At 48.7% G+C, this 26,824-nt stretch overlaps 2 protein-coding genes across 3 annotated transcripts; one reads left to right on the top strand and one right to left on the bottom strand.

Moving 5' to 3' along the window:
* The first annotated feature begins 308 nt into the window (after positions 1-308).
* NUP54 (nucleoporin 54) lies at positions 309-11,844 on the top strand. 2 transcript variants are annotated; one of them, XM_054392310.1, is made up of 13 exons: positions 309-360; positions 3,220-3,231; positions 5,059-5,142; positions 5,259-5,393; positions 5,815-6,044; positions 7,469-7,656; positions 8,386-8,582; positions 8,905-8,959; positions 9,646-9,739; positions 10,230-10,337; positions 10,707-10,826; positions 11,154-11,264; positions 11,580-11,844. In XM_054392310.1, the coding sequence occupies exons 1-13, from the start codon at positions 309-311 to the stop codon at positions 11,706-11,708; spliced, it is 1,515 nt and encodes a 504-aa protein (XP_054248285.1). In that variant the 3' UTR covers positions 11,709-11,844. The 2 variants fall into 2 exon arrangements, with proteins under 2 accessions (XP_054248285.1, XP_054248286.1); XM_054392311.1 differs by lacking the exon at positions 5,259-5,393.
* Positions 11,845-13,669: 1,825 nt separating this feature from the next.
* PPEF2 (protein phosphatase with EF-hand domain 2) lies at positions 13,670-26,579 on the bottom strand. Its single transcript, XM_054392210.1, has 16 exons — positions 26,519-26,579; positions 24,010-24,137; positions 23,597-23,654; positions 22,680-22,855; positions 21,808-21,922; positions 21,188-21,234; positions 20,593-20,759; positions 20,470-20,506; positions 20,233-20,382; positions 19,223-19,558; positions 17,536-17,721; positions 16,726-16,868; positions 16,191-16,297; positions 15,064-15,227; positions 14,456-14,543; positions 13,670-13,851 (listed from the first exon to the last, which is right to left on the bottom strand). The coding sequence occupies exons 1-16, from the start codon at positions 26,577-26,579 to the stop codon at positions 13,670-13,672; spliced, it is 2,145 nt and encodes a 714-aa protein (XP_054248185.1).
* Between the last annotated feature and the right edge of the window lie 245 nt (positions 26,580-26,824).

Below are 26,824 nucleotides of genomic sequence, written 5' to 3'. Positions count from 1 at the left end.
TAGCACAGCACGGCCGACTCGTCTCTTTCTTGAGTCAAAAAGCTCCGATCTTTGCTGGGGATTGCCGAGTCTCCGCGGGGCATCGAGTTAAAGGAACCGTGCTCCTCCCCCGGCTGCGCCGCACGCAGTGGTACAGCCCGCGGCGCTTCCCGTTCGGGTCACGGCGCGACGCTCGCTTGGCGGTGGGAGGCTCGCGCCACCCGGAAGCGCTTGGCGGCCGCCGGCCGGAAGCGTCGGGGATTTGTTTCTGGTCGGACCCGCCCGGTGGCTGCACGCTCCTTCCCGCGGCCCCGGCAACCAACAACCTCATGGCATTCAACTTCGGGGCGACGGCGGGCGCGGGTGCCGCCAACCCCACCGGTGAGCAGGGAGGGGCCCCGGGAGGGGGCGGGAGGAGGGTTTGGGTTTTTTTTCTCTCTCGGCGTTGTAGTCCCAGCCCAAACGGTGCCGGGCTCGCGTGCCCACCGCCCCTTACGTGACACGCAGCCCCCCAGCGGCGGCGGGGCGCGCGCGGCCACCCTCCAGTTGGAACCGCAGTTCCCTCAGCGGCGGGGCGCGCGTGGCCCCCCTCCAATGAGAACCGCAGTTCCCTCAGCGGCGGGACGCGCGTGGCCCCCCTCCAATGAGAACCGCAGTTCCCTCAGCGGCGGGATCCACAGCCCCTCGGCGGAATCCGCGGCCCCTGGATGCGATCTGCAGCCCCTCAGCCGTGGCTAGACTCGCGTTCCCTCCCTCTCAGTGCGATCCGCAGCCCCTCAGCGGCAGCGGGACGTCTGGTCCCGTTCCGTCCGAAGCGCCTCTTCTCGGCGGAGCCAGTGAGACGCGAGCGAGTTCTCTTGTTTGTTTCCGCCTTTTGGTCGAACGTTGTCCCCATCGTACCGGCCGGATTCTGTCCGGGTTTTGACACCTCCCGCGCAAACAGCCGGTGGTGGGTCCGTGTCGGGAGGCGTCCAGGGCTTGATCCTGCTAAAAGTTGCTCCTAGGACTCTTATGTGGTGATGGACGGTGGTGCCTGGTTAAAGCTGCTGCCGAGTCACTTGGATCATCACTTTTGACTGCAGTAGTGTTCTGCTATGGATTAGATGCTCTTGGAAGTCAGTTTTTGAGCAGTGTAAAAGACAGGTGTTTAATTTGTAAAGGCAGAAAGACGTTTTCCCTCTTGTCAGTTGCTGTCCATTTATGGTGGGATGTAAGCCAGAGGCATTCTAACTCTGACTTAGTGAAAGAATACTTTGTTGGCTCTTAGACACTGAAAAAGTCCTTTGAACAGGGCTCATCTTCATTGCAGTTAGCCTGGGGTATATAGAGAATAATAGAATTGTTTGGGTTGGAAAAGGCCGGTAAGATCATCCAGTCCAACCATCAACCCAACACCACCATGGCCACTAAACCCTGGCCCCAAGTGCCATGGCCACACATTTCTTGAACACCTCCAGGGATGGAGACTCCACCACCTCCCTGGGCAGCCTGTTGCAATGCCTGACCACTCTTGCAACAAAGAAATTTTCCTTCCTCTCCAACCTAAGCCTCCCCTGGCACAATTTCAGGCCATTGCCTCTCCTTCTGTCACCTGAGACTATAGAGAAGAGATCAACCCCCACCTCACTGCAACCTCCTTTCAGGGAGTTATAGAGAGACAGAAGATCTCCCCTCAACCTCCTCTTCTTCAAACAAACACCCCCAGCTCCCTCAGCTGCTCCTCACCAGCCCTGTTCTCCAGACCCTTCACCAGCTTGGTTGCCCTTCTCTGGACCCACTGTAGGCCCTCAATATCCTTCTTGGAGTGAGGGGTCCAAAACTGACCCCAGTATTTGAGGTGTGACCTCAGCAGAGCCCAATACAAGGGCAGGATCACTTCCCTACTCCTGCTGGCCACACTGTTGCTGTTCCAGGCCAGGATGCTGTGTGGTCTTTAACTGTGCCTGTTTTAGACACAGACTTTTGTGGCCCTATCTTAACTAAAAGCTGCTCTTGTACTGCTCATGCACTGTCACGAGGTTTACTTTGCTCTCAGATCGATATTAGAGGGAATTTAAGGATCACATTCCAGGGCTTCCCGTTGTCTGTCTGTCTGGCATGATCCTGTTCTCTGCTCTTCCTGGGGAGGGAATTGGGGAGCTGCTGTATTAGCCCAGTTTTCTTAGCACTGAAAAACCTCGATGCAGCAGGTAAGTCAACAGCAAGGGCTGGGCAAACCTTTTGAGTATAACTTAAATAAATAATGTCCTGGAGTGTTGGAGCTGTGTTTTGTGGTTGTCCTGCTATTGCCACGCCTGTGGGCATGGTGGTAGCTTTCTTCTTGCCTTCCTGAGAGCTCATGAAATAATTCCCTGAGAGTAGCATCAGTTACACTGGAATAGAGGCAGCTAGGTAAGACAGGCAGTTAGAAATTACTCTTGTCAGGAATGTCTAATCACATGGATATTTTGGATGTCTGGCTTTGAAATCAGATGGGGGAAATGTTAACAGCTGGTTGGAAAAATCACATGCTGACAGCAGGGATTAAACAGAAAGCTTGGAACTGTCCTGGTGTTCAGTAAATAATGTTTAATGCCAGCCAGCATCTTACTCTTGATTTTAACTATGCCTGTCTCATCCCTGGTGATGGGCAAATATTGTGGCTTTTCTTTCCTGACCCTGCCTTCTCCTCAGCACTAATGTTACCTTGCTCTTTTTCTGCTTCCCGCTTGTCAGGATTTGGTGGGCTGGAAACTGCAAACTCCACTGCCAGTGGGTTTAATTTTGGGGGCTTTGGATTAACTGCTAACCCGGCAGTGAATTTTAATATTGGGAATTTCGGTGTTTCCACTACCTCAACTCCACCATTCAATTTTGGTAACACTCTGGCAAGTGCAGGTAGATAATGCATAAACTCCACGTGTTCTGTGATAAATGTTGATAGCAGGGGTCCAAGAATGACATTCTGAGCTGAGAATCTGTGTTTAGTGTTACTGCTGTCCAGTGAAGACTGGGAGCAGAATGGGTTTGAGAGCCATCTGTAGCCTCATAGGTTTTTCTGCGTGTTAAATTCTCAAGAAACAGCTGTTGAGCCACGAGATTCTTGGACTGCTGCAGTCATGTTCTTCATCTCCCCCTCTGTCTCCTCATTGGCCTTGCCTTGGCTGTCATGAATGCACCACACCTCAACAGTTTCTGTGGAGAAACAAATTTTATACGACCAGCACAAAATGAGCAGTCCTCTGTTTCCCACCCATCCAGCCTCTCCTTCAGGTGTTCCATGCCTGTGGGGGGGGGTGGTCTGGGGAATGATGGGTGAGCTGGGTATTGAAAAACCATCATGGTCCCATGTGGATCCATCAATTCTGCTGATAGAACTCCAAGTTAAATCTGCCCTGCTTCATACAAGTGTGCCTAACCGTGTGGGTCTCTAGCACTGGTACTTGTGTGGAGTCAGCCGCCAGGGTCTCGTTGCCGCTGCTCGTATAGGAATCACATCCATCCCACAGCGTCATTGCTCCCTGTCTTAGTGTCCTCTTACCTGTGTGCACTTGAGGGGTCTGCCTTTGGTTTGTGGATTTTTTTGTTGTTTTTCCTCTTAGCTAAATTTGAACTACTCCAGACAGAGCTTGGATACTTATTTTTTTTTCAGCAGTTTGCACTCATAGATCCTTTTCCAAGAAGTGCAAAATTAAAAATCATGTCAGATGGGTAGGGCTGAAACTTGAACAACTCCTTATAACCACTCATGTTAATGAATGAATGAAAATTAAATGTGATTGCATGTCAGCTTTGGTATAAACTTTTTGTTTTGTACACAGCCTAGAGAATGCCAGGTGTCATAGATCTAAACAGTGTGCTGGGTTTTTTTTTTTTTTTGCTATTGACTTCTGAGTTAGTGCCAGCATCTTTTTAGAATCACAGAATGGTAGGGTTGGAAGGGACCTCTAGAGATCATCCAGTCCAACACCCCTGCCAAAGCAGGGTCACCTAGGGCAGGTGACACAGGAACCCATCCAGATGGGTCTTGTTAGTCTCCAGAGAAGGAAACTCCACAACCTCTCGGGGCAGCCTGCTCCAGGGCTCCAGCACCTTCTCAGCAAAGTTTTTCCTCAAGTTGAAGTGGATTTTTTGACAAATCCTTTGTAGCCAGCTGTCTGTCTCCATTTGAACACAAGTGAAAACAACTTGAAGTGGAGAGAACTTGGTCCTCCAGGGCTAGTCAGAAGGGCCCAGGCTGCACCTTGGGCCAGTGGTGCATTGGCACCACTATAGCACAGAGGTCGTGTGGGGGCACCTCATGTATTGGGAGGTTGTGTGGGCCAGTAGCACCTGTCATGGCTTAGTTGCCCTGCACTGGGCACCTCCTCTAAGGGGGCAGAGAGGAAAATGATTTCTCAGGGCTCTCCCTGGCACAGTGGAACTCAGGCTCTCATTCAGGTCTTCCCCTGCTATCCAGGTCCTAGTTCTCCTGAAAGCCTGAGGAAGGCTGATTGCTTTTGCATCCGTCTTCCTCTGATGGTGGTTGAACCTCAAAATGAGATTTACTAGGGAGGACGATAAGGAAACTGAGCTTCAAAACAAAGATCTTGTGGAGTTCTACCTGTGTGTAGAAAGAAATCGTTGCTGTGACAGCCTTGCCATGTAGGCATAGCAATGGTGTGCACCCTAGCCTTTGGCTTGGGTTGATTTGTGTCTGGTTTTGTTCTGGAGAGGTTAGGAATGTTTAAAAAGCTCACCAAATTCTTTATTAAACAATAACAACACCGACTAGAAGTATTCCCGAGTTTAGGAAGTAGTTGTGTTTGGCACTCAGGGGAGCACATCCTGCTGGTAGAGAAGCAGGATGTCAGTTACCTGCTGCTTCTCTGTTGTGTTACACACCACAGATGTCTTGGCTTTGTGGTTCATGTTTTTCCCCCATTTCCTCAGACACTGAACTCAATGCCCATGGTCACTGTGAACCACATGCCTGTGACATAACCCATCCATCTGTCAGCATCTTATGACACCCCTGGAAGTGTGTTGTTTGCTGTCATGTTCTCTACAGCTGCCACTCACAACATGCCCTCTGCCTTATTTGCCAACTTTGTTTGCTAGGTGCATTTGGAGGATTTGGGACAACCACCACCACTGCAGCACCAGCCTTTAGCTTTTCTGCTCCCACCAACACAGGCACCACTGGTAAGAGAGGGAAAGGCTGAATGTATTTGCTGTAGAAGGAGCTGCAGGGTGTCAGCCCTTCGCAGCAATGTTTTGAGACTGCTCTCTTCTCAATAATTCTTTGCTTCTTTTCCCAGGACTTTTTGGTGCTACTCAGAACAAAGGCTTTGGATTTGGTACTAGTTTTGGCACAGGAACTGGAACTGGCTTGGGTAGTGGGTTGGGAACAGGGCTGGGCTTTGGAGGCTTTGGTACCCAGCAGCAGCAGACCAGTAAGTACAACCCTCCCTTTATGTGCCCCTTCCTTAGCAATGAAGGTGTAGGGCTGCAGCAGGCACACAAGGAGTGGGACAGGGATGTATGTAACAGGAGACTGTTACCTTTGGCTTCTAGAAAGTGAGTCTGCCTTGGTGTAGAGGAGTTCACAGAATCACAGAATGGTAGGGGTTGGAGGGACCTCTGGAGATCCAGTCCAGCCTCCTTGCCAAGGCAGGGTCACCTAGGGTGGGTCATACAGGAACACATCCAGGCAGGTTTGCAATGTCTCCAGAGATGGAGATTCCACCACGTCTCCGGGCAGCCTGCTCCAGGACTCCACCACCCCTACATTAAAGAAGCTCCTCCTCATGTTTAGATAGAACTTCTTGTGGTCAAGTTTGTGCCTGTTCACTTGGTTTTGCTCATCCAACACAGCACTAGGAAGCAGCTTGTTCAGCCAGCCTGCTCAGACACCTGCCCAGTCCAACCAGCTCATCAATACAGCCAGTGCCCTCTCAGCTCCCACACTCTTGGGAGATGAGAGAGATGCAATTTTGGCTAAATGGAACCAGCTTCAGGCCTTCTGGGGAACAGGCAAAGGCTACTTCAACAACAACATCGCTCCTGTGGAGTTCACGCAGGAGAACCCCTTCTGCAGGTTTAAGGTATGGACTTGTTCAGCTGCCCAGCAGCTCAGTGCTTGCTGAGTGTCTTGAGTGTCTGGTGAGTATTTTGTTCCTGCTAGGAGCACTCTGAGATGGCACTTTAGCAGGTACTGTGCACACCTCTGCTGCATGCTGATTAAAGGGGAAACGGGGCTGCACTGAGGTCCCAGGGAACAAGTGCACGTGTTCTCTGCTAGCTGACAGGTCTGTGTGTGTGCTGGGAGCAGGCCTCTGGAAATTGCCTCTAAAGTGTGTTTGTGTAGGATACAACATTACAGAAACTGTTGAGAGTAGCCTTCGCCTCTGAAAGAAACTGTTAACATCTGGAATAAGAACTTCAGGCTCCTTCTTCATTTCTTTGCCTACATTGGGAGAACCCTCTGTGAACCTGGCCTGTGCATAGCATTTTAAACACACCAGCCTTCACCTTCTGCCTTTAGCCTTGCCATTGCTAAAGCTGACTCCATTCCTTACAGGATATCATCAGCAGTTCCAAGTCTTCCTTTTGTCAACAGAGAATGTGTAGCTCTTCATCCTCCACAAATCTCATGTCTGCTGACTTCTTGCTAAGCTTTGAGCTTGAAAGTGGATTTGGGTCAGGCATGGTGATAGCCTCCTTTCTCAAGCTGCTTCTCTGAAATGCAGACTTTCTAACCTGGATGTAGGCTAATGCCTAATTAGGACTGGTTTTGATGATGCACATCATGACACTTTATAAAGTCTTTGTGTGTCTGCATAATGAATGTTTGGCTGCTGTGGCATTACCTTTTTAGGTGTTTCTGTGAATATTTTGTTGATAATGCACCTAAAATCTTAGGGAATCTTGTAAGCTGTTGCCTGAAGTGGCTTTGGAGATTTCTGAGCTTTGAAAAATTGCAAAGTGTAAGTTGTGAGAGGCAAAATTGGTTAATTTTAGAGTTTACCAAAAGGAGAAGTTTTCCTATCAGCTAAGTTCACTTTTGTTTGGTATTACCAATGCCATTGGGAATTCACATACCTTAAGTGAGCCTACTGATGAGTTCCATGGGTGCCAGCAGTGGCAGATGCCTAAGAAACAATGGAGGTGGTAGCACGGGAATGAGGGCAAAGCATTATAAGCTTGTCTGTAATTATTGCTTCTGTAAGCATCAGACACCTGATAAGAACGGGGCATTAGCCAAAGGGTGCTCAAGGAACCATTTCAGCCGTGGAACAAATGAGAAGCATGCAGCTCTTGACCATGAAAAGCATGCTCCTAAAGAGCTACTTGCTGGTGGCTTTGCAAGAGAACACTTGAAAGGGGGATTTGGTTTATGTTTCTGCATCTCCCAATATGTTGTAACTTAAATTTTGAGCCAGTTGCTCTAAAAATGGAGCAACTTCATGCCAGATGGATAGGTTTTTGCTAAGTAACACATCCCCAGTTGTTGTCTGTGCATTTTCAGGCTGTGGGTTACAGTTTAATCCCCAACAACAAGGATGAAGATGGCCTCGTGGTTTTGGTCTTTAACAGAAAAGAAGCAGATATTCGAAGCCAGCAGCAGCAGCTGGTAGAGTCACTACACAAAATTCTGGGAGGAAACCAGACCCTGACTGTCAACGTGGAAGGTGTCAAAACCTTGCCAGATGACCAGTATGTCAACTTCACACAGTTCTGCCTTTTTGTCTGGTATTGCATGCTGGCAAGGGTTGGCTTAGTCTGCTCTGTCTCCTTTGCTCCCTGATTTTAGATCTCTTCATCCCCAGTTTCATTTCCTTCATGTCGCTTTTTAAGTATCTTTCCTGTGTATGTCACCTTCTTTTGCTGAGAACCTCAGTTCAGGAAATAGGCTGCTCCAGCCCCTGGAGATGAGGGTAGGATAAAGAAATACTGAGTATTTTAGGAGTTGGGAGGTGTTCTTCACTTGGTCATGTGCAAGGTGGAAGGCATTTGGGTATACAGTAATGGCCTCTTTGCAGTATTCTATATGTATCAGAAATATTAGTTTGGGTGGGAGCTGGTCTCCTTGAGCTGGCTCATCCTGCCCTTGACTGCTTTGGCTTGTTTGGGGCCTGAAATACCTCAGCACACAGACATTTCTGCTTCTTACTTCCCCACAGTTCAATATCTTTTAAAGACCAAAAATCTTAGGCTATTTTTAATGTTGTGCTAGCACCACCATATAATATTGACGTTAAAACTGGGGGCAGATTGTAATTTTGGGGGGTATTTACAGCTTTTCCCTTTCTGCCTTGCAGTGTTAAGCCCTGCAGCTGCTCAGTGGAAAGGAAGTGAGCTGTCAGCTGGGAAGAGTGGAAACTTTGGGTTAGGGTTCTTTGTTCTATTAGTTTCTTCTGACCGTGAGCCTTTTCTCTTGCTCAGGACAGAAGTGATCATTTACGTGGTCGAGCGCTCGCCCAACGGTACTTCAAGGAGAGTCCCTGCATCCACCCTCCATGCCCACTTTGAACAAGCCAACATCAAATCATCCCTGCAGCAGCTGGGGGTCAGCTTCTCCATGGCCAGGACAGAGCTTTCCCCAGCACAGGCCAAGCAGCTCCTGCAGAACCCTCCTGCTGGTTTGTGCTCTGGGGCTGCACAGGGGCACAGCTGGGAGGGCTCTGGGAGGAATGCAGGTGTCAGCCCACTGTAAAACACCCTTTAAAAGTACAGTGGAAACAGCAAACACCCTTTAAAAGTACAGTGGAAACAGCAGGACCAAGACTTTTAAGAGTTACCTTTGTTTAATTAGCCTTAATTTGTATAAGAGCCATTCTGGTTAGCACAGTTCCCAGGGTCTGTGTATTTCCTATTTTTCCTGCTTGCCAGCTGTAAGAAGTGGTATCTGTTCACATCCATCCATGCTGAAACCTCACTTGTTGTTGTTTTTTTTTATTTAAGGTGTTGATCCTATTATATGGGAACAAGCCAAAGTTGATAATCCTGATCCTGACAAGTAAGTCTGAACAGTCTGTCAGAGTATTACAAAAAGACCTGGAAAGGGGGGGAATGTAAAACATCATGTAGCACCCTTCAGGTAACTTGTTAGAAGCTTCTTTGACAATAACTTTGTCAAGTGCTGTGTGAAGCTGTGAGGCTTCTCAGAAAAGTTTCTCCAATCCCTTCACCCATTCAGGCTTGTCAGGATGGAGAGCCTCACTTGCATTACTTACCCCTTTACATGCACTAGTTGTTGTGACTTCTTTTTGTGCAACTGTTGTTCTCTGTTCCTTGAAGTGATGTACCCATGTACCCTCCCCATGGTTACAGATCACTTAGGCTGATTTCTCTATGAAGAAGGAGCAAGGTTGTCAGAAATAGTGAGGACTCTAGAACTTAACAAGTTATGTTTATGTATGATCTCAATTTATAATAGGCCAAGAATCATAGAATTGTTTGGGTTGGAAAAAACCTCTAAGACCATTGAGTCCAACCTGCAACCTAAGACCACCATGGCCATCAAACCATGTCCCCAAGTGCCATGGCCACATGCTTTTTGAACCCCTCCAGGGATGGGGACTCCACCACCTCCCTGGGCAGCCTGTTCCAATCCCTGACCAGAGTATCTGTAACTTTATCATTATTAATCCATACCAAGTGTCTAACAGAAATGTGTTGTCAGAACTGTTTATACTCTTGTAGGCTGATTCCTGTGCCAATGGTGGGTTTTAAGGAACTGTTAAGAAGATTGAAGGCCCAAGATCAGATGACCAAGCAGCATCAAACTCGACTGGATGTAAGGTTTCTTCTCCCTACCATGACTGTTGACAAAGGATGTGCCTCAGCTCTCCCAGGAGCTCTCCCCAGCTCCTGTGTGTACAAACTGAAACTGGCCCCATGTGCCTAGGGCTGTGACTCTTTATCATGGTACCTTAATGTATTCCTTAATTAGATCTTAGAGCCAAAAACTGAGCAGTGGGCTTTGGGCTTTGGGTTTTTTTTTCAGGTTCAGGCTTGCTGTGTTGTTATAGGCTAAGTCAAACGAGCTCAATTAAGTTGCACTGGCACAGACTCTAATTTAGGCACCCAGTTTTCTGTTGCCTTGTGAAAATAAATAGAAACCAGACCAGGAGAGGTCTAGCAACAGGTTTTCTGTAAACATCTTCAGCCAGAACACTGAGGTGCTGGCCTGAGTGCTGTTTTGAGACTCCCAGTTTCAAATCAGGACTGATGGTGTTTTTATCAAAAGCTCTTATGACTTCCAACTGACTCTGTCTCCTCTGCAGATAATATCAGAAGACATCAGTGAGCTGCAGAAAAACCAAACAACAACCATGGCAAAGATTGCACAGTACAAGAGGAAGCTGATGGCTCTTTCTCACAGAACATTACAGGTAACATGGACACTAAATAATTTGTCCTGACACAGTCTAGTGCCAGAAGGCAAACTGAGAGGGGACAGGATGACCTGTTCCATCTTCTGCATGGCCAGTGTTGAAAAGAGAGTTCAGACTTGATCTAAATGGTATTGATTTAAGTAACAGGCAGAGCTGTCAGGGGAAGCTTCAGGTGTGCAGCATGTCTTACCACTTTGGCAACCTCAGACCATGAAAGGTCTCAGAGCAGCAGACTAGAGCAAATCTGATTAGAGACAAACTAAATGACAGAACAAATCTGATGAGACACGCTGGAGGAAGAGCAAAAAGGCACATGGATGGGCTGGTGGAGAGAAGAGATGGGCAAAGTCTTCTCTTCTTTTGTAGGTGTTGATAAAGCAGGAGATCCAAAGGAAAAGCGGTTATGCCATTCAAGCTGATGAAGAGCAACTTCGTGTACAGCTGGACACCATTCAGTGTGAACTTAATGCACCTACTCAGTTCAAGGTGAGTAGGCAGCAGAGCTTTGCCAGAAACCCTGGCGTTTGCTCACATACAAATTCAGGTTTTCCAAATCATTCATACATTGTGGAAAGCTTTCAGAAGAGAAGTCCAGCAGCATTCCTGGGTTATGGTCCTGTGCTCTGTGCTGCAAGACTGAGAGGGGTTTAAGTATTTCTGATTTTGAAGTCCAGGAGCTGCTTGCCCTCTGCCTGTCTTTCAAAGAGAGCATTAAAAATGGAATGATGGGCAGTGCTTCCTGTCCTGGTGGCTCTGGGAGGGGAGCTCTGACAGATGTAAATGAGTTGATCTGAGCCTGTTTTCTCTTCCCAGGGCAGGCTGAATGAGCTGATGTCCCAGATCAGGATGCAGAACCACTTTGGAACAGTGCGGGCTGAGGAGCGCTATTACGTAGATGCAGACCTCTTAAGGGAAATCAAGCAAGTAAGTATTGTTCTGGGATGCTTTTGAACTTCAGCATGTAAGCCACCTGCTCACTAGGTTGGGAGATGTATCTTGAACACCATGGTTTTGTTTGAGGATGAAGTCCTTTTTATTGCCCCCAGGGACAGTGTTGTGCAGCACCACCCTCTGCCCTTAGCCTGTTAGCACAGACAGTCCTGGGTTTCCTTCCCTGGAGGAGATTATGCCAAGGCTTTTCAGTGTGCTGAGGCCACCAGCTGTGACACCTCTGAGAAATATTACTTTAAAATCTGTCAAGTTGAACTATCCTCATGCTGGTTTTTGAACTATCTGCAGCATCTGAAGCAGCAGCAAGAAGGCTTGAGTCACCTCATTAGCATAATAAAGGATGACTTGGAGGACATCAAACTTATAGAACAGGGGCTGAATGAGAGCATTCCCATCAGAGGAGGAGTCTTCAGCTGACCTGGTGGATGCTGCTGGGCTTACACACAACAATGGTAGTGGAGTTTGTGGGGTCACCTTCCAAGGCTAAAACTGTTGAGGTAAAATAAAAGACAGATCTTCTAAGAGCAATGGTATTCTGGCTGTTACCTTTAGAAATTAGCAAAGCCTCCTCTCAGCTTTTGAACTTGACCTTTGGAAGGTTTCTATTTTATAAAGCTCTAAATGCTTTAATAAAAATTAAAAAAAGGAAAGCTGAATCTGTTCAGATACTTGTTTACTACAAAACTATATGTACTATTGTACATTTCCTCTTTTTTGGTTTTTCCCTTTCCTTTTTTTTCTTTTTTTTAAGAACAGCATTGTCCTAGAAATGCAGTGCTGAGGGAGTTGCTCCACTTGTGACTTGGTTTGTGGAAAGCTTAGCCTGCTTCCATGGTTCTGTCCAAACAATCAAGTGACATCATTATGTAAACAGCTAATTGAAGTCATTACAGAGATGTCTGTTGCTGTAATTCTGTCAGTCTCTGCAGTACCAGTAGTTTACTGGGGCAAGCTGCAGGAAGTTGATGTTTCCTGTTTCTGTTTTCCCTTTGGACCACAAGGATCTGAAGGTTGTATTTTTATCACTTTGCATACATGAGTTATACAAAGCTTTACTGCCCCTTAAATAACAACAGAATGTCCAGGCCTTGTCGTCTGCCTTTTTTTAATTTCCAGAGAGTAATAAATTCAGTCTGACTTTCTAAGAACTCATGCTTGGTGTTGGCTCTTTCTTAGCTACAGCAGCAAAGCTGTGAAGTTGCTGACAGTTCCAGATTAAAGCACTTCCCTCTCCTTCAGCCTGCAGGTAACTCCATGTCAGAGCTGCTGGGCACCCCTGCTAGACTGACTGTGATGCAGGTTTGACATTAAGCCACCAGGTTTTCCTTACAGACACTTCAAAATCATAGGATCACAGAATGGTTTGGGATGGAACAGGCCTGAAAGATCATCTAGTTCCAAGGCCCCTGCCAGGTTGCTCAAGGTCCCATCCAGCCTGGCCTAGAACACCTCCAGGGAGGGGGTGTCCACAACATCCCTGGGCAACCTGTTCCAGTGTCTCCCCACCCTCGCTGTCAAGAATCTCTACCTAATCTCCAGTCTGAATCTCTCCTCTTCCAGCTCAAATCCATTCCCTGTCATCCTATCACTACAAGGACTTGTAAAATACACCCCCTGCCTCCCTCTATTTAAGCTGCCATTGTATCATGCTGTGAAAATACCTTGGCCATGGTGCTGTTGGGTTGACAATTGGATTTGATGATCTTGGAGGTCTTTTCCAGCAGAGGCACTGTAGCAGTGGGCTACTTGATCTACTGCCCTGGCCTTTGAAAAAACTGCTCTCAACAGATCTGTTAAAGCACCTTTGCTAGAGAGTTTTGTATGTTTGAGATCTCTTTTTTCAAAGTATTGCTCCACTGCATGTATTTAATAGCTCCAACCTTAGCACAGCAAAAGAACAAAGGGGCAGTAGGTGTCACAGGAGCGCTGCTGCTAGCAGAGCTGATGAAGTGAAAATGACAAACAGCCAGGAATCAGCACTCTAGAAAATCCTCTTTATTGAAAGGAATGCTGTGCTCTACCAGCTGCTTCCTGCTTAAAACACAGCCTACAAGGAAGACCTTTGCTGCCCTTTTACTGCACTTGAGCAGACCTGCAGCATTCCAGCACAGCACTGACAAGATCAACTAAGTTGCATCTTCCCTTTGAGCAGGAATTTCTACTTGGAACACAGCTCTTTGTTGAAAACAGCCTGAGCTGAAGCCATCACCTTCACATGGACACAGCTGGTCGGTGTTCTCAGCCAGTAAAGCACTGCCGGTTCCTGCCTGCCTTTTCCCTGCTTGCCATCTGCAGGCCCACTCTGCAGTGAGGTGGGAAGCAGTCCCCTGTCTTTGCAGACGCTCAAGGCATTGGACATGGTGACCCTGCCCAGGTTGTCATTCCTCTGCCTGCCTGACCAGGCGGAAGGCTTCGAGGAACTCGTTGAAGTCGATGTTGCCATCCTTGTTGAAGTCGATGCTGCGCACCAAGTCGCTGATGCCATCATCTGTCAGCTCGATGTTCATGTGGGAGCTGAAGAGCTTCCAGGTTTGGTGGAACTCCTCAAATGAGATGAGACCTGTTGGAGAAGGAAGGCACAGCCAACTCAGCACAAGGTCACCGTGGACACAGGTGTCAGTCAGCCCCTGCTCAGCATGCAAGGACTCCAGCTTAGCTTTGATTTCCCATCCCTGCTGCCTGCAAACCCTACAGGAAGGGAAGAAACCACTCAGTCTACATTTCATGTGCTGCAACCAAATTTCCTGGTGTGGAGAACACTGGCTCCAACATGATGTGAAGCAGTAAAGGGACATAATGCAATCTGGCCAGAAGGCAAAGACTTTGTCTTTTCTCTTTCCTGAGGTAATTTGCTGGAGATGACTGAAAGCAGGTTACACTCAAGATCCTGAGTACTCTGCATTGCCATCAGTGCTCTCATCACAAGTTTTGCTCTGCTGAACTCCTCCAGAACTAGGAATTACTAATTTTGTGCCTGGACTACACAGTTTCTCAAAATCCATTGTTTGTGGAAGCATGCAGTGGCATTTCAGGAGCTCTTCAAGGAAGAGAAAGACCCAAGCTTAAAACCATTACATAAAAATGCCTCAGTACACACTAAAGGAAGCCCCAAAGGAGAAAGGAGCAACAGTGCAGTACCCAACACCCCCTGCACTCCTGCTTACCTGAGTGATCCCTGTCTATGATCCTGAATATCGTCTCCAGGTTGGATCTGTTGCGATAAATGACTTCCAGCAAGCTTGACTGGATGTGCTGAAAGACAACATGGTCACACTCCTACCCTCCTGGCAGCCCTCTGCTTTCTCTGAGCAGTCACTGCAGACATCACACATCAGTGGAAGTGGTCCCTGTTCTCAAGAGTTTGCCAGCAATGAACTTTGTGTGCTGTGTGCCTTCTGAAAGAGGTTTGTGGTGGCTGAGCCCTCTGTGGCAGGCTGCATTATGGAACATCAAACAGAGCTTTGCTGCGCCAGCAGAGCAGAGAGTGACTGGCTGTGGCTGTTATAAGCACTGCAGGCTTAGTTTTGCTGGGTGTGATTAAGAAGCTGTGACTCAGAACGGAATAGAGCTTCCCTACTCAAAGCCTACATCCCAGACTACCTTTAAGTGTTGATTCCACATGCATTGTCTATTTCCACAGCAGACTACTTGAATTCACATAAGCTTTTCCACTGACTCCAGTAGAATTTGGGATCATACAGGAACCATCCTCTCCTTTCACACCATGCTGGGGATCTGGTGAGCTGCTCTGATGGAAGGGGCAAAGCCTTACCTCTTGGCTGCGCTGCTCCACAGCCAAGTCATCCAGCCAGGACCTGTACTCCAACATGCCCTCTGCCGTGCTGCGCACCAGCTGCGGCCTCAGCATGCGCCAGGGCAGCCCCAGGTGCAGCACTGACTCCACTGCGGTGGCCCAGCTGCTCAGTGTGATCCTTCCTGCAAGGAAAATTCTGTCAGTCTAGGTGTCCAAGAAACATGTGGGCATGGCACTCTGGGACATGGTTTGATGGCCATGGTGCTGTTGGGTTGATGGTTGGATTTGATGATCTTGGAGGTCTTTTCCAGCCCAAAACAATTCTATGAACAATAAATATGTGAAAGGGGATCTCAGAGAGAGGAACAACTGCAAGACAGCAAGGCAAAGCAAAAAGCCTAGAGCAGCACATAAACTCACTCTACTGTGCTGTTGACAGCAACAGCATCATTTCTCCACAGCACAACTACAGCACTTTGGGACAAGAAGAAACCCTGCATGGCACTAGTGCTTCCTCAGTAACCCAGGAACATGGAAAAGGCCCTGGGTTAGCAGCTGCTCCTACAGCTCAGCTCCACTTGTGTACAATTTTGCTGCCCAGGAAGAAAGTACTGAAGCAGTTCTACCCCCAAGGAAGCAGTTTCTGCCAGCCACTGTGCTCTTTTCTGCTGTTGCCTACAAATGGACAGATCTCATCTTGGTAGCTGCACTCCTGTCAGCCAGAGATCTGGCAACCCAAACTACCAGCCCTCAGCTCCTTCCTTCCTTCTGACAGAAGCAGCTTCCATGAAAGACATCCCACACTGAAATCCTAGTGATTTTAGACTCTGGGATGAAGGGGCTCTAGAGACCATCCAACCCTTTCCAAGTGACAAAAGACATCTTCTCTAGTGCTTCATGGATTCCAAAGGGTTCTCCTAGTACCAAGCCTAAACTGCTACTCATCAGGCTAATTATCTCTTCCTTGCCCCCCTCCTTACAATGCCACTTACAGGTGCCCAACAGCGACAACAGCAAATGGGACACAGCCTCCCACTGTGACCATTACTGACAGCCATCAGTGAGGATTCTCCCAAACAGCCACACACTCAGCTTAGCCTCTTCAATCCTGTCCTCTCAGGGAATTCACCTCAGCTGAGCTTTACCTGTGTTGTCCTTGTCATAGGCCTTGAATGCACTGATGAGGGCTGAGGTGTGAGCAAAGAGCTTCTCCCGCAAGGCCCGAAAAGCTGACTCCTCTACCCTGCTGATTCTGGAGGAGGCAGACAAGAGAGCAGCACATTAAGGCCTCACCACAAAGCTGCACTTCCCCACTCCTCTGGCCTGTACATGGATCCCCCAGACCCTCACACAGCTGCTCTGCACTGCCACAGCTGCATCTTGATGCTCATGGCAAAGCACTGCATGCGTGCAGCACAGCTCCCTGCAGCAGTGAATCCCTGCATCAATTTGTGAAGTGACAAAGCAGGAGGCACCTCAGGAAAAGGCAAAGGTTGGAACTTGATGTTGAAAAGAGAAGCTGGAAAATCAGAGTCCCCTCCTCGACCCTTGAGCCTCCTTCAGTAACTCCTCTGGCACTACTACTTCAAAACTCGAGCTGTGAAAGTTCAGCCCTGGAGTCAAACCTTCTTAGAGCTCCCCAAGGTTTCCCTGTGGGAATTTTGCCTTGGAAAGCCTTACCTTTGGGTCATGGTGAGAGTATGGGCTGTCTTGTTCGCTTGGTACTGAACAAAATGGGGTACCAGGTCTGGTCCCAGCTTCACGTAGGCTCCCCTGTTGCTGCCAATCTCATAGTAGTTTGAGGCTGAAAATATGGTTAGCACCTAAGGCCCAAAAGAGAGACATTTGCAGTCAATGCACACAACACTGGCACAGCTATCAAGGAAACCAGCACAGCCAGCTGGAGTCAGCTCTGAAAGCTCCATGTGGAGAACCAAGAACAGGGTGGCAGCTGGCCTAGGAGCCTTACAGGAGTGAGATGCTTGAGGGCACACATGGGGCTTCTGCAGTGTCACTACACTCTCCTGACAAACCACCCTCCACTGCAGAGTCAAAAGTGCCCTTGCTGAAGACACTGAAGTGACTGAATCTTCTGAGAGCAAAACTGCTGGAGCAGCTGAGCAACACCCTTTTGTACCTCATCTTGGACTGAAAGTTAGACTCCATCTTGGAAGTCTCTTCCAACCAAAACAAATCTATGAGTCTATAGGCTTCAGAAACAGCTTCATTAATTATGGGCAGTGGCACAAACAGGTTCAGACCTTCTCTTAGCTCCACACACAAGGACATGCTTTGCCTGCACAACAGTGTCCCCAGCAGAGTAGGTGGCTCCTTTTTGGCCTAAGACCTCATCTGGGAACACACTTCAGTGACTCCTGGTAAGGCTGTTCAAGCATTTTGTATCTACTGAAAGCCCCAGTGCAGAGCTGAGACAAGCCACCAGAGAGCCCTGACCCTGGCAGGATGGGGACCCAGGTGTCCTTGCCTGACCTTGCGGTTGTGACAGAACTCGTAGCCCTCCTGCTTGCACTCATGGGAGCGGATGAGGAACTGCAAGTTGTGCTTCTCAAGGATCCTCCCTGTCACGTCGGGCCCAAAGTAGCAGCCACCACCTCGCACCATATTGACTCTGCAGCCCTCCTGAGGCATGGGGTCGCTCCAGAGGATGTCCAAAATCTGGAAGGATGGGAAAGGTTGATGAATGAAGTGTGTCCAACAGATATCACCCATCAGAATTTACTGAGCACATCCAGCTCTGTCTCAGAGTCCCTCCCTGGACTGAGCAGAGAAGTGGAGATGTTTCCACCATCCTGATCCACAGGACTGGGTCACAAACCTGGTCCACCACAGAGGTGACAGTGTTGTTGGACTGGAGCTGCAGGTAAGTACCTGGGGGAAGAGGAGTGTCCCTAGGTCAGGCCTGATACAAATTTTCCCTTTGCTGTCTCTAAAGTCCCAAAAAACCTTGCCTGTTCCCGCCCTCCCAAAACACAGGTCCCAGAGCAAGAACACCCAGCAGATTCTGAGGCCATGAGCCAGCTTAGTGCTCAACTCCTTTGTTCTCTAGCCAGGACACTCCACAGCCTCCAGAAATGTAAGTGTGTGCTGACTCAATAACCACCCTTTGGATTAAAGTTTCATCCCTTTAACCCTGACCTCAACATCTAGCTTTATGCTAATGAGGTGTGTGACAGGGACATGAAGAAGTGACAGTGGGTTTGGAGAGCACAGAAGGGGCTTACAGGCTGGGCTGACACAAACAGGAATCCAACCTGCCCTTAGACCTTAGAGATGCGTTTCAGTATCTGAAGGGGACCTACAGGAAGGCTGTTCAGAAGGGCCTGTGGGGACAGGACAAGGGGCAATGGTTTGAAACTGGAGCAGAGCAGATTTAGGTTGGACATCAGGAGGAAGTGCTGCATATCGGGATGGTGAGACACTGAAACAGGCTGCCCAGAGATGTGGTGGAAGCCCCATCTGGAAATATTCGAAGTCAAATTTGATGGATTCCTGCACAACCTCATCTAGTTGGAGGTGTCCCTGCTGACTGCAGGGGTGTTGGACAAGATGACCTTTGAGGTTCCCTTCCAATGTGATGCAGTCTGTGATTCTGCACACAGTAGGTGATGTAACCATGGGGCTCTACAAACATCCTGCTTGTTATCTCCCCCCTGTAGTGAATCCAAACCCTGCTGCTGTGCTTGAGCTGCAGCTTTATTTATACAACAGGAAGGGCTAACTCTGAGACAGAGCCCTGGGCACAGAAAAGTGAGAGCCTGGTGAACAGCCTGACTGGCAAGGGTAGGAGAAAGGCCTCAGGAGAACAGCACCAGGCTTCACACAGCCACTGCTCTCCTAGGTGACTCTCTTACAGGTCTTAGGCTGCTGGGTGTAGCACAGGTCTCTAACAGAACATCCCCAAGCAGCAGAGGCTCACAGGACAGCCCTGCCTGGCCACAGCCAGCACCAGGCTGTCTCAGGGAAAGAGCAGGATGTACACAGAGCCTCTTCACCTGCCCGCTGCACTTCATTGGTGAGCTACTCCTTGAGTCTGCCACAGGAGCACCCAAAATCTCTCCAGAGAGAGGTCTGTGCACGAACTATTCCTTGTAACAGAGCAAACCTCCAGGGGGCACCCAGAGCCCACCGAGGTCAGGGCCCTGCTGCCACTGCTCACCTGCTTCCACTCCTCCTGGCGAGTCCAGTAGGGCGCGTCCAGGTCTGCCAAGGAGACGGAGCTGGAGTAGGTGAGCTCCTCCGACTCGGACTCGCTGACGTCCACCAGGCGCCGGCAGCGCTCGATCTGCTCCTGCACCGTCTGCCGGACCCAGCGGGAGAACTCCTGCCTGTTGGCCATGCTGGGAGCCTGCGCTGGGCGGGGCTGTGGGCACAGACTGGGGCCTGCCCCCTCCCCTGCTGGTTCAGCCTCTGCGTTGTTCTCCCCGTTTGTTTCCTGTACTTCTACGTTTCTGTTGGACTCCTTTCTTTTCTTCCCTCTTAAAACAGAAATAAACTGAAAGAGGTAAGGGAGAAAAGAGAGCTGGTCACACTTCTTGGAAACCTGCATCTCCAGGTCTCACTGCTCAAGTGAGCTAAGGCTCAGAGCCTCAATTGCCTTTGCTGCCATCAATTGCTGATTAACTGTGGCACCCTCTCAGATGTGCCATTCACGGTTTGTAGCTGACCACATCCTGACCACAGATCTTCATTGGCTTTATGGTGCTCAAACATTTCACAAAAGGTAGAGCACATGGATTTAAGCTGCAGACTGGGGACTAATGACTAACTGCATTTGGAGAAGGGAAGTAGTGGTAGTATTTCTCAACTGGAAAGTGAGGCAGAGACAAGTTACAGGATTTATCCAAATCCTGGAAATGCAGGGTAAGAACCAGGCTGAGGAGCCTCATCATCACTGCGTTTCAGTCAGCAGCTGCACATCTATTTATCTATACCACTACCCACCACTTCCCTGGCTACAGCCCTTACATCTTCCAGAAGCCAGGAATGCTTCTTCCCTTCACACCTCCTGCACACACACTTCAACCAAAGCAACCCACTCCATGCCTGCAGCTACACAGAGTTTGGCTAGGAAGCCCATCCCTTAGTTTTGTCTCCTCAACAGCCAAGCTGGCATGCAGAAATAAGCTCCTCACCACAAATCAGCAGCATCTGAGAGATCAAACCTACTTTGTGCCTTTGAATTGTCTCCAGCATGTCCAGGTCAGTGGTGTCAGAGATGCCCCCATGTATAATGAGTACTTTCTGATCAATCAGGGTGGCCAGGGGCAGCCAGCAGAAGACATTCTGAATCATCTTCAAGATCTTCTTCCCATGCACCTAGGAGGACCCATCGGAAGGGAAAAGATGAAGATCAAAACTTCAAACCCCAATCTCGCATGGTAAAGGAGACAAACGTCTGCCTACCTTGTATTTCTGCATGACTTCCTTGGTGAAACCATAGCTGAAGGGAGAGGAGAAAGGAAGTTCAGGAGGACTGCCCAGGGGCACCCCTGGCACCACGACCAGAACCCCACCCTGGCCCCGTACCGTAAGTTGACCATGTGGTCCTCGTGGTTCCCGCGGTTGAGGTGAACCTCCTTTGGGTAGATCAGGAGGAAGGTGAAGAGGACAATGAGGATCTCCACGGACTGTTTGCCTCTGTCTACGAAGTCCCCATTGAACACATAGGACTTGGAAGGGGAAGGAAGGCCATTCTGGAAAGGCAAGGAACAGGTGGGTGTTGCAAGAGAGGCCTCCCCACCACCTCCATGTAGCTTCCCCCTCACTCCTGTCCCAGGTCACCTTCTACAGCAGATCCTGACAATTTTATTCTGTAGCCTTCCAGTGGCAAGTACACTGGGAAGTGGAAGGTGGCAGTCAGGAAGGGTTGCCACTGGTATCAACAGGCACACAAGTGTCCACTGGCACTGGTACACCAGTGTCCACTTCCCAGAGGCGGAGATGTGTCACGTTTCAGAGTCAGCAAGGGAATCTGCTGCTGCTTTGAGAAGCCATCAACAACCCATCAAACCCACCTGGAGAATGACACCTGAAGGGCCTAATTTCTGCAAACACTTCTCAGCATGACCCCTGTGATAGCTCACAGTGCCTGGGCAGCCACCTCTCCAGCTGTGGGACCTACCTTATAAAATATGAGGAACAAGTCATCCAGCTGGCCGTGCAAGTCTCCTAGCAGGCACAAAAAGACAACTCGTAGTGTGTTTAACTTAAAAAGACACCAAACCCAAGTAGAACCAGGGCCATAGTGCAGCCACACTCCTTGCAGTCTCCAGAGCAACCTGCAGCAGCTCACACACAGCATCAGAGGGTGATCCCACAGATTTTAGACAGCCCTCAACTGCCTCTTGAAGCAACACAGCTCTTCTCCCAAGGAACAAGTGATAGGGCAAGAGGAAATGACCTCAAGTAGCACTAGGGGAGATTTAGGTTGGATATTTGGAACAGTTTCTTCCCTGAAAGAGTTGTCAAGCCCTGGAACAGGCTGCCTAGGGCACTGATGGAGTCCCTATCCTTGGAGGGCTTTAAAAGAGGCAGAGATGTGGTGCTGAGGGCCATGATTTGGTGGTGACCTGATAGTGCTGGGTTGGACTTGATCTTAAAAATCTCTTCCAACTGGAATGATTCTCTGATTCTATTTTGCATTTGTATTCCACACTCAGTACTGAGGAGGCCATCAGGCTCATGCCACCATTTGATATCCTTCCCACCCCTTCCATGGGTGTGTCTTCCACCCAGACCTACCACATACAGTCACCTCCTCGCTGTAGCAGGTGGAGACATGGCTGATGTTTGGCAACTGCTTGAGGTGCTTCCTGGTCTCATGTAGAAGGTTTAAGACATAGCGAGCGTGGAGCTGCTACTAGGAGAAAGTGAAAGGATTAAAGCAGGAAATCAGTGACCTCTGTCTGCAAACACCCCCAAGGACCCACCAGGAGAGCCTGGCTTGCAGAAATTCTCAGTGGGACAGCTTACTGGCCTCCCAACAAGGTGAGGCAACTACTGGGAAGCAGCAGGATGAAAGAGACTCACCCAATGCAGCCCAGGGCTGGCAAGAGGAACCCAAAAGCCTAAGGGAACTCCACCTCCACCTCCTAGAGCAGCAAGACTTCAGCTCAATATCACAGGTAAGAAGCTGCTCCTCTAGACCTTTCTCAGCTTTGTCCACATTAAAGCAGGCCATGAACTGCTGTGTGTCTTGCAGGATGTAGACATTTAACAACAGTCAGGACATAAAAGACCTTTGTTTTAGAGGAGAGTTTGTGTGAAGGGCAGTTCTGGCTTGTTTTGCAGTTCTTCACTGTGACAGAGCTGTACAAGGACTTGCAAAGTTAGAACTGCTGAACTGGTACTGGACTTCCTCACCAAAACACATCTTACATTTTAAATATGAGTCAAAGCTGCATGGCACAACAATTTCCATCAGCTCTTTCCACCTGGACCACCCTAGACTTTTTTTTTTTTTTTTTTTTTTTTTTTTTTTTTTTTTTTACAATTTGAGGTACTGCAGCAAAAAAGGGACAAAGTTTCAACATGGGGTTCAGTCTAAAGCCAAATTATCTGCCCTACAACCCAGCTCAGAGAAGGAGAACCATGGTTGCTTTGGGGATCCTTACTTGTTTCTGCTTGAACGCTTCCAGCAAGGCAGTGGCATGGTCAGGAAGGAGTGGGAAGGAGAGATGGGGTCCAGTGTAGGAGTCTGGCACCTCTATGGATTCATAGTCACAGTATTTTTCCAGCTCTGCCTCTTTGACGCTTTCCCCACTTACAAACATGCGACTGATAAAATCCCCTGGATGGCAGAGGGGTTGGTTTGATCGTTGGGGTTGTTTTGGAAGAGAAAAAGACACAAAAAACAACCAGATGAAGTTGGGTTGAGACACCACTTCTAGTTATTTGCTAAAGAAAATTATTATTTTATTGCTGTAACATCTCAGAACCCAAGCTCAATGATCAGAACGTTATTGCCCTGTTATATACAGGCACTGAAACCAAATCTTCCTCAACAGAGGTCTGCTGGAAATTGCTGATAAGTAGTTCATATTGATTTACTATCATCAGATTGCAGAGCTAAGCTCATTAGCAAGTTTCCCAGCACTAAGCTGTAACAGAAAATGCTCTCTGCAGCTTCAGGAAGATACTGAAGGAGTTCTCACAGCCCTTCTCCCCTCCTGCCCCAGTTTTAGATGTGAGAAACTAAATACAAAACAGCCAGCCCAGAGCACAGCTCCATAGGACAGATTCCCTCACTTCAGAAATGGGCTGAGACCTCTTTACCAGGGCTCCCTGAAACAGGGCAGACACTGCAAAAACATCCTGGGCTTTACTCCCCCTTCCTCTAAGGAGATGGAATTGCCCCACATTCCTTCTACAGTCTCCAGACTCTCTATCCAAATTCCTGATGCCATCCCTCTTTAGAGTCTTTTGGTCCCCTTTGCCATCCTGATGGGCCAGCACTGGGCCACAAATCAACACAGGCTGCAACCTCCTGAGCTGCTGGTGCCACACCTACAATGGTCACACAGGAACTTACTCTCTTTACTGCTGCTTGGTGTGAAGTGGTCCATGAGGTAACTGAAGAAGTTGTGAAGCTGCAAGAAGAGAAAGAGCCAATCATCATTCACCCTGGGATGAAATCCTGCAGAGTGGCCACTGAACATCACCTTTCTGGAAGTGTTATCTGTACAGCCCTTCTCATGTTGGCTGACACTTCCCACAAATCCTACTGTAGTGATTGTAGTCTGAATGTCACAGAATGCATCAGCTTGGAAGGGACCCTCAAAGGGCATCTTGTCTAACCTCCCTGCAGTCAGCAGGGACACCTCCAACTAGATCAGGCTGCTCAGGGCCACATCCAGGGTTTCATCAGACCGAAGCAGGCAGGAAATCCATAGGCTAACCCCACTCCTGAGTATCTTCCTACCTACTCCTTTCGTGGCACCTCACCTTGATCTGGTCCTGCTCACAGGCATACTCGATGGACTGGAAGATCCTCCAGGTGCAGCGGCGCCGCATCTCCAGCCGAGCGACGTAGCGCCGGTACCACTGCTGGATCAGCACCGCTGCCTTGAAAGCTGGGGGACAAAACCACCACCAGCTGCTGAGCTCAGCTGGCCCACCCTGCTGCTGCTCCTCTCCCCACCCTGGCAACTGAAGAGACACCTTTCTTTTGCAGGAGCAAAGGTAATTATTAAGGAACAAAACACCCACTTCTTGACACCATGCTGCAGGAGGTTGGTCTGACTTGACCAGAGACCTCCAAAGCACTTCAGCCCATCCTGACTGCTCAGCACCGGTGTTAGCTTATCAAGGCCTACAGAGCCAAGCATGTTCTTCAGTATTGTTAGACACTTTCCTCCATTTCCACCTTGATCATTTTGAAGTCTGTCTTACAGACTAAGCACTGGGGCTTCAAGAAACCAGAGATCTGACTGAGCCCACACAAGGAGTTGGGGGGGAAACAAGACACCAAGTCCTCTTTCCATAGCCTTGAAAATAGGGAGTTTGCCTACCCTCCTTTAAGCCAAGTAACTACCTCAGCTTTTGTAGTTTGTGGACAAAGTGGAGCATAAATGGTAACATACCATTGGAATAAAACAAAGGCAAAATTAACACCCCCAGTGCAAAAAGGGAGACAGACCTTTGGCTACTTCATGACACAGAAGGAACAAAACGTCAGGAATTTCCAGTGTCTGATTGTGCTTCGCTCCACAGGCAGCACTAGCACCAGGCTTTTCCCTCCAAAGGATGGCTGTTTGCCTTGGTCTTTAAAACAACCTTCCTTCTGCATTTCCCCAATCCCAGAGCTTTGTATCTCAGATGTATGCACATTTAAAGGGAAGCACATTGGTGCAGCTTCCCAGTTCCTTGTTTCAAGTTCTGCCACAGAACTTCCTGTACCTCTAGAAACTCTTCCATCTACAGGCTGGCCCCCAAATCAAATGGGAACAGGAGTGACAGGGTTAGCTCTGGTTTGGCATCTGGTTTGTGAGAGAGCAGTGGGGGTGTGGGCTGGGAAAGCTTTATAGAGAAAAGGAAATCTCCACCCCTACCCCACAGGCTGCCAAGTGCTGGTAAGAGACAAAGAGCTCACATGAATACAATTAGCCTGCATTAATGATGTAAGATAAACCACCCTCCATGGACTTCAGCAGAATCACTGAATCTTCCCTAAACTGGAGAGCCTGATGATTTCTGTACTGGAAATAATAATCCTAAGTGATGCTTCTGTTACAGGAGCAGGAGCTGCAGAGCACACAAAGGGAAGAGCTGCTGCTGTTGGAACTGAGTCATAGCAAAGTCATGGGCAAGGAGGTAAGACTTGGCCAGCCTAAATTAAAGAATAACTTAAAGATTCTTTTCCTGAGCCTTAGATCTTGTTGAGAAAATGCTTATTGATCTGCTGGGCTATGACAAAGTTAAAAAAGCTGACTTGTTTCATGCCCCTTGGTGCTCCTGATGCTACCCCTTCAAGCCTCCTTTGTAACAGACCCAACAGAGCAGCCTTCCTGCCTGCACAGTGATTTGGCTGGCAAAGCACAGAATCACAGCCACAAGCACTCTGCAATAAACAACTTCTAGGTATCTTGCATTCCTGTAGCAGGGGACAAATGTCTAGCAGGGGATAACTGTCCAATTAGCATGGCAGGAATCAGATGTATTTCAGATGAATCCTGAGCAGAAACTCGTAGCTATGACTCCACATGTACCAAAGAAAGCCAGATCCTTTGGAACTTTCACATTCAGCACCCAGTGAGCCTGGGTACCCCCACCCACAGCATTTTAACTCCATATGGGCAAGGCTTTGGGGTTTTGAGGCTGCCTTTAACAGAAACTGCCTCTGCCCCTGAAAGAGCCAGGTACTGTAATTCACCAGCTTACCTGGGTGAGTTCCATCTGCCAGTGTTTGTACTAGTTCAGAAAAAGAAGATAATAAGGAAGAGAAAGATTTATCCACACTTTATGAGGATCCAAACAGCAAAGTGATTTCATACAGCATCACAGAAGCTATGACAGCATGGCAAAGGGGCAGCACTCAAACCAAAATGTGCCTGTTCACCTGGCAGTGTAGTTCAGACCTTACAGAAGGGGTCTGCACCCTCCCTCTGGTTCCCCATCCCCTTCATTCTGGCTGAACAGAGCTCTGTCCATTGGGAACAGCCTCTGGGTCTTGTACAAGGAGTACTGGACAACACCTGGCAGGTTACACTTGGGTGGAAAGTCCTAAGCAGCTCCACATTTGTAGATCACCAATTCTGAAGGGTTTTGAGAACCCAGTACATGGAATTCGTTCAGACAGCAGAGATTCCTGGTCACAGGACACCAAAAGACATCACCTCACCTCAATGCCATCAAGAAAACCAAGGATCTCAGAAAAGAACCACATCCATTGCAGCCTCCCAACAGTGTCTGCCGGAGCAGACAGGGAGAGATCACTTCCCAAAGCATCACTCACCATTTTCAGACTTCTGCAGGGAGTACTTGTAGTTGGAATTTACAGAGCTACCAGATCCCATCTTCTCCAGCTGCTGCTCCCAGAACGTTGCAGACCAGCCCAGTCTCACCAAAACCACCAGAGCGGTGCAAGAAAGACCATTTGGTCAGGAGCAAAACAGCTGCCACATGTCCCACGGTTCTGAGAGGCTGTTATCAAATATATTAACACTTAATATGATCAACAAGCAGCTGCCTTGTCTTGTGCCCAAGTACATCATCCACTACTTTGTGGCCAAAAGGGCCAATGTTGTCCTGGGGCACATCA

The sequence above is a fragment of the Indicator indicator genome, chromosome 25 (assembly GCF_027791375.1).
Source record: "Indicator indicator isolate 239-I01 chromosome 25, UM_Iind_1.1, whole genome shotgun sequence".
Lineage (NCBI taxonomy): Eukaryota > Metazoa > Chordata > Aves > Piciformes > Indicatoridae > Indicator > Indicator indicator.
This window is presented reverse-complemented; position numbering and strand designations above follow the sequence as displayed.

What these genes read in the sequence shown, in the direction of transcription:
- NUP54 (XM_054392310.1), top strand. Translation starts at nt 309, where the DNA reads ATGGCATTCAACTTCGGGGCGACGGCGGGCGCGGGTGCCGCCAACCCC. An exon ending in TACCCAGCAGCAGCAGACCA is followed by an intron (nt 5,394 to 5,814) that starts GTAAGTACAACC and finishes CATCCAACACAG; the next exon opens with CACTAGGAAGCAGCTTGTTC. An exon ending in CCTGCAGAACCCTCCTGCTG is followed by an intron (nt 8,583 to 8,904) that starts GTTTGTGCTCTG and finishes TTTTTATTTAAG; the next exon opens with GTGTTGATCCTATTATATGG.
- PPEF2 (XM_054392210.1), bottom strand. Translation starts at nt 26,579, where the DNA reads ATGGGATCTGGTAGCTCTGTAAATTCCAACTACAAGTACTCCCTGCAG. An exon ending in CCTGCAGAAGTCTGAAAATG is followed by an intron (nt 24,138 to 26,518) that starts GTGAGTGATGCT and finishes TTTGTCCCCCAG; the next exon opens with CTTTCAAGGCAGCGGTGCTG. An exon ending in ACTCTCACCATGACCCAAAG is followed by an intron (nt 16,298 to 16,725) that starts GTAAGGCTTTCC and finishes TGCCTCCTCCAG; the next exon opens with AATCAGCAGGGTAGAGGAGT.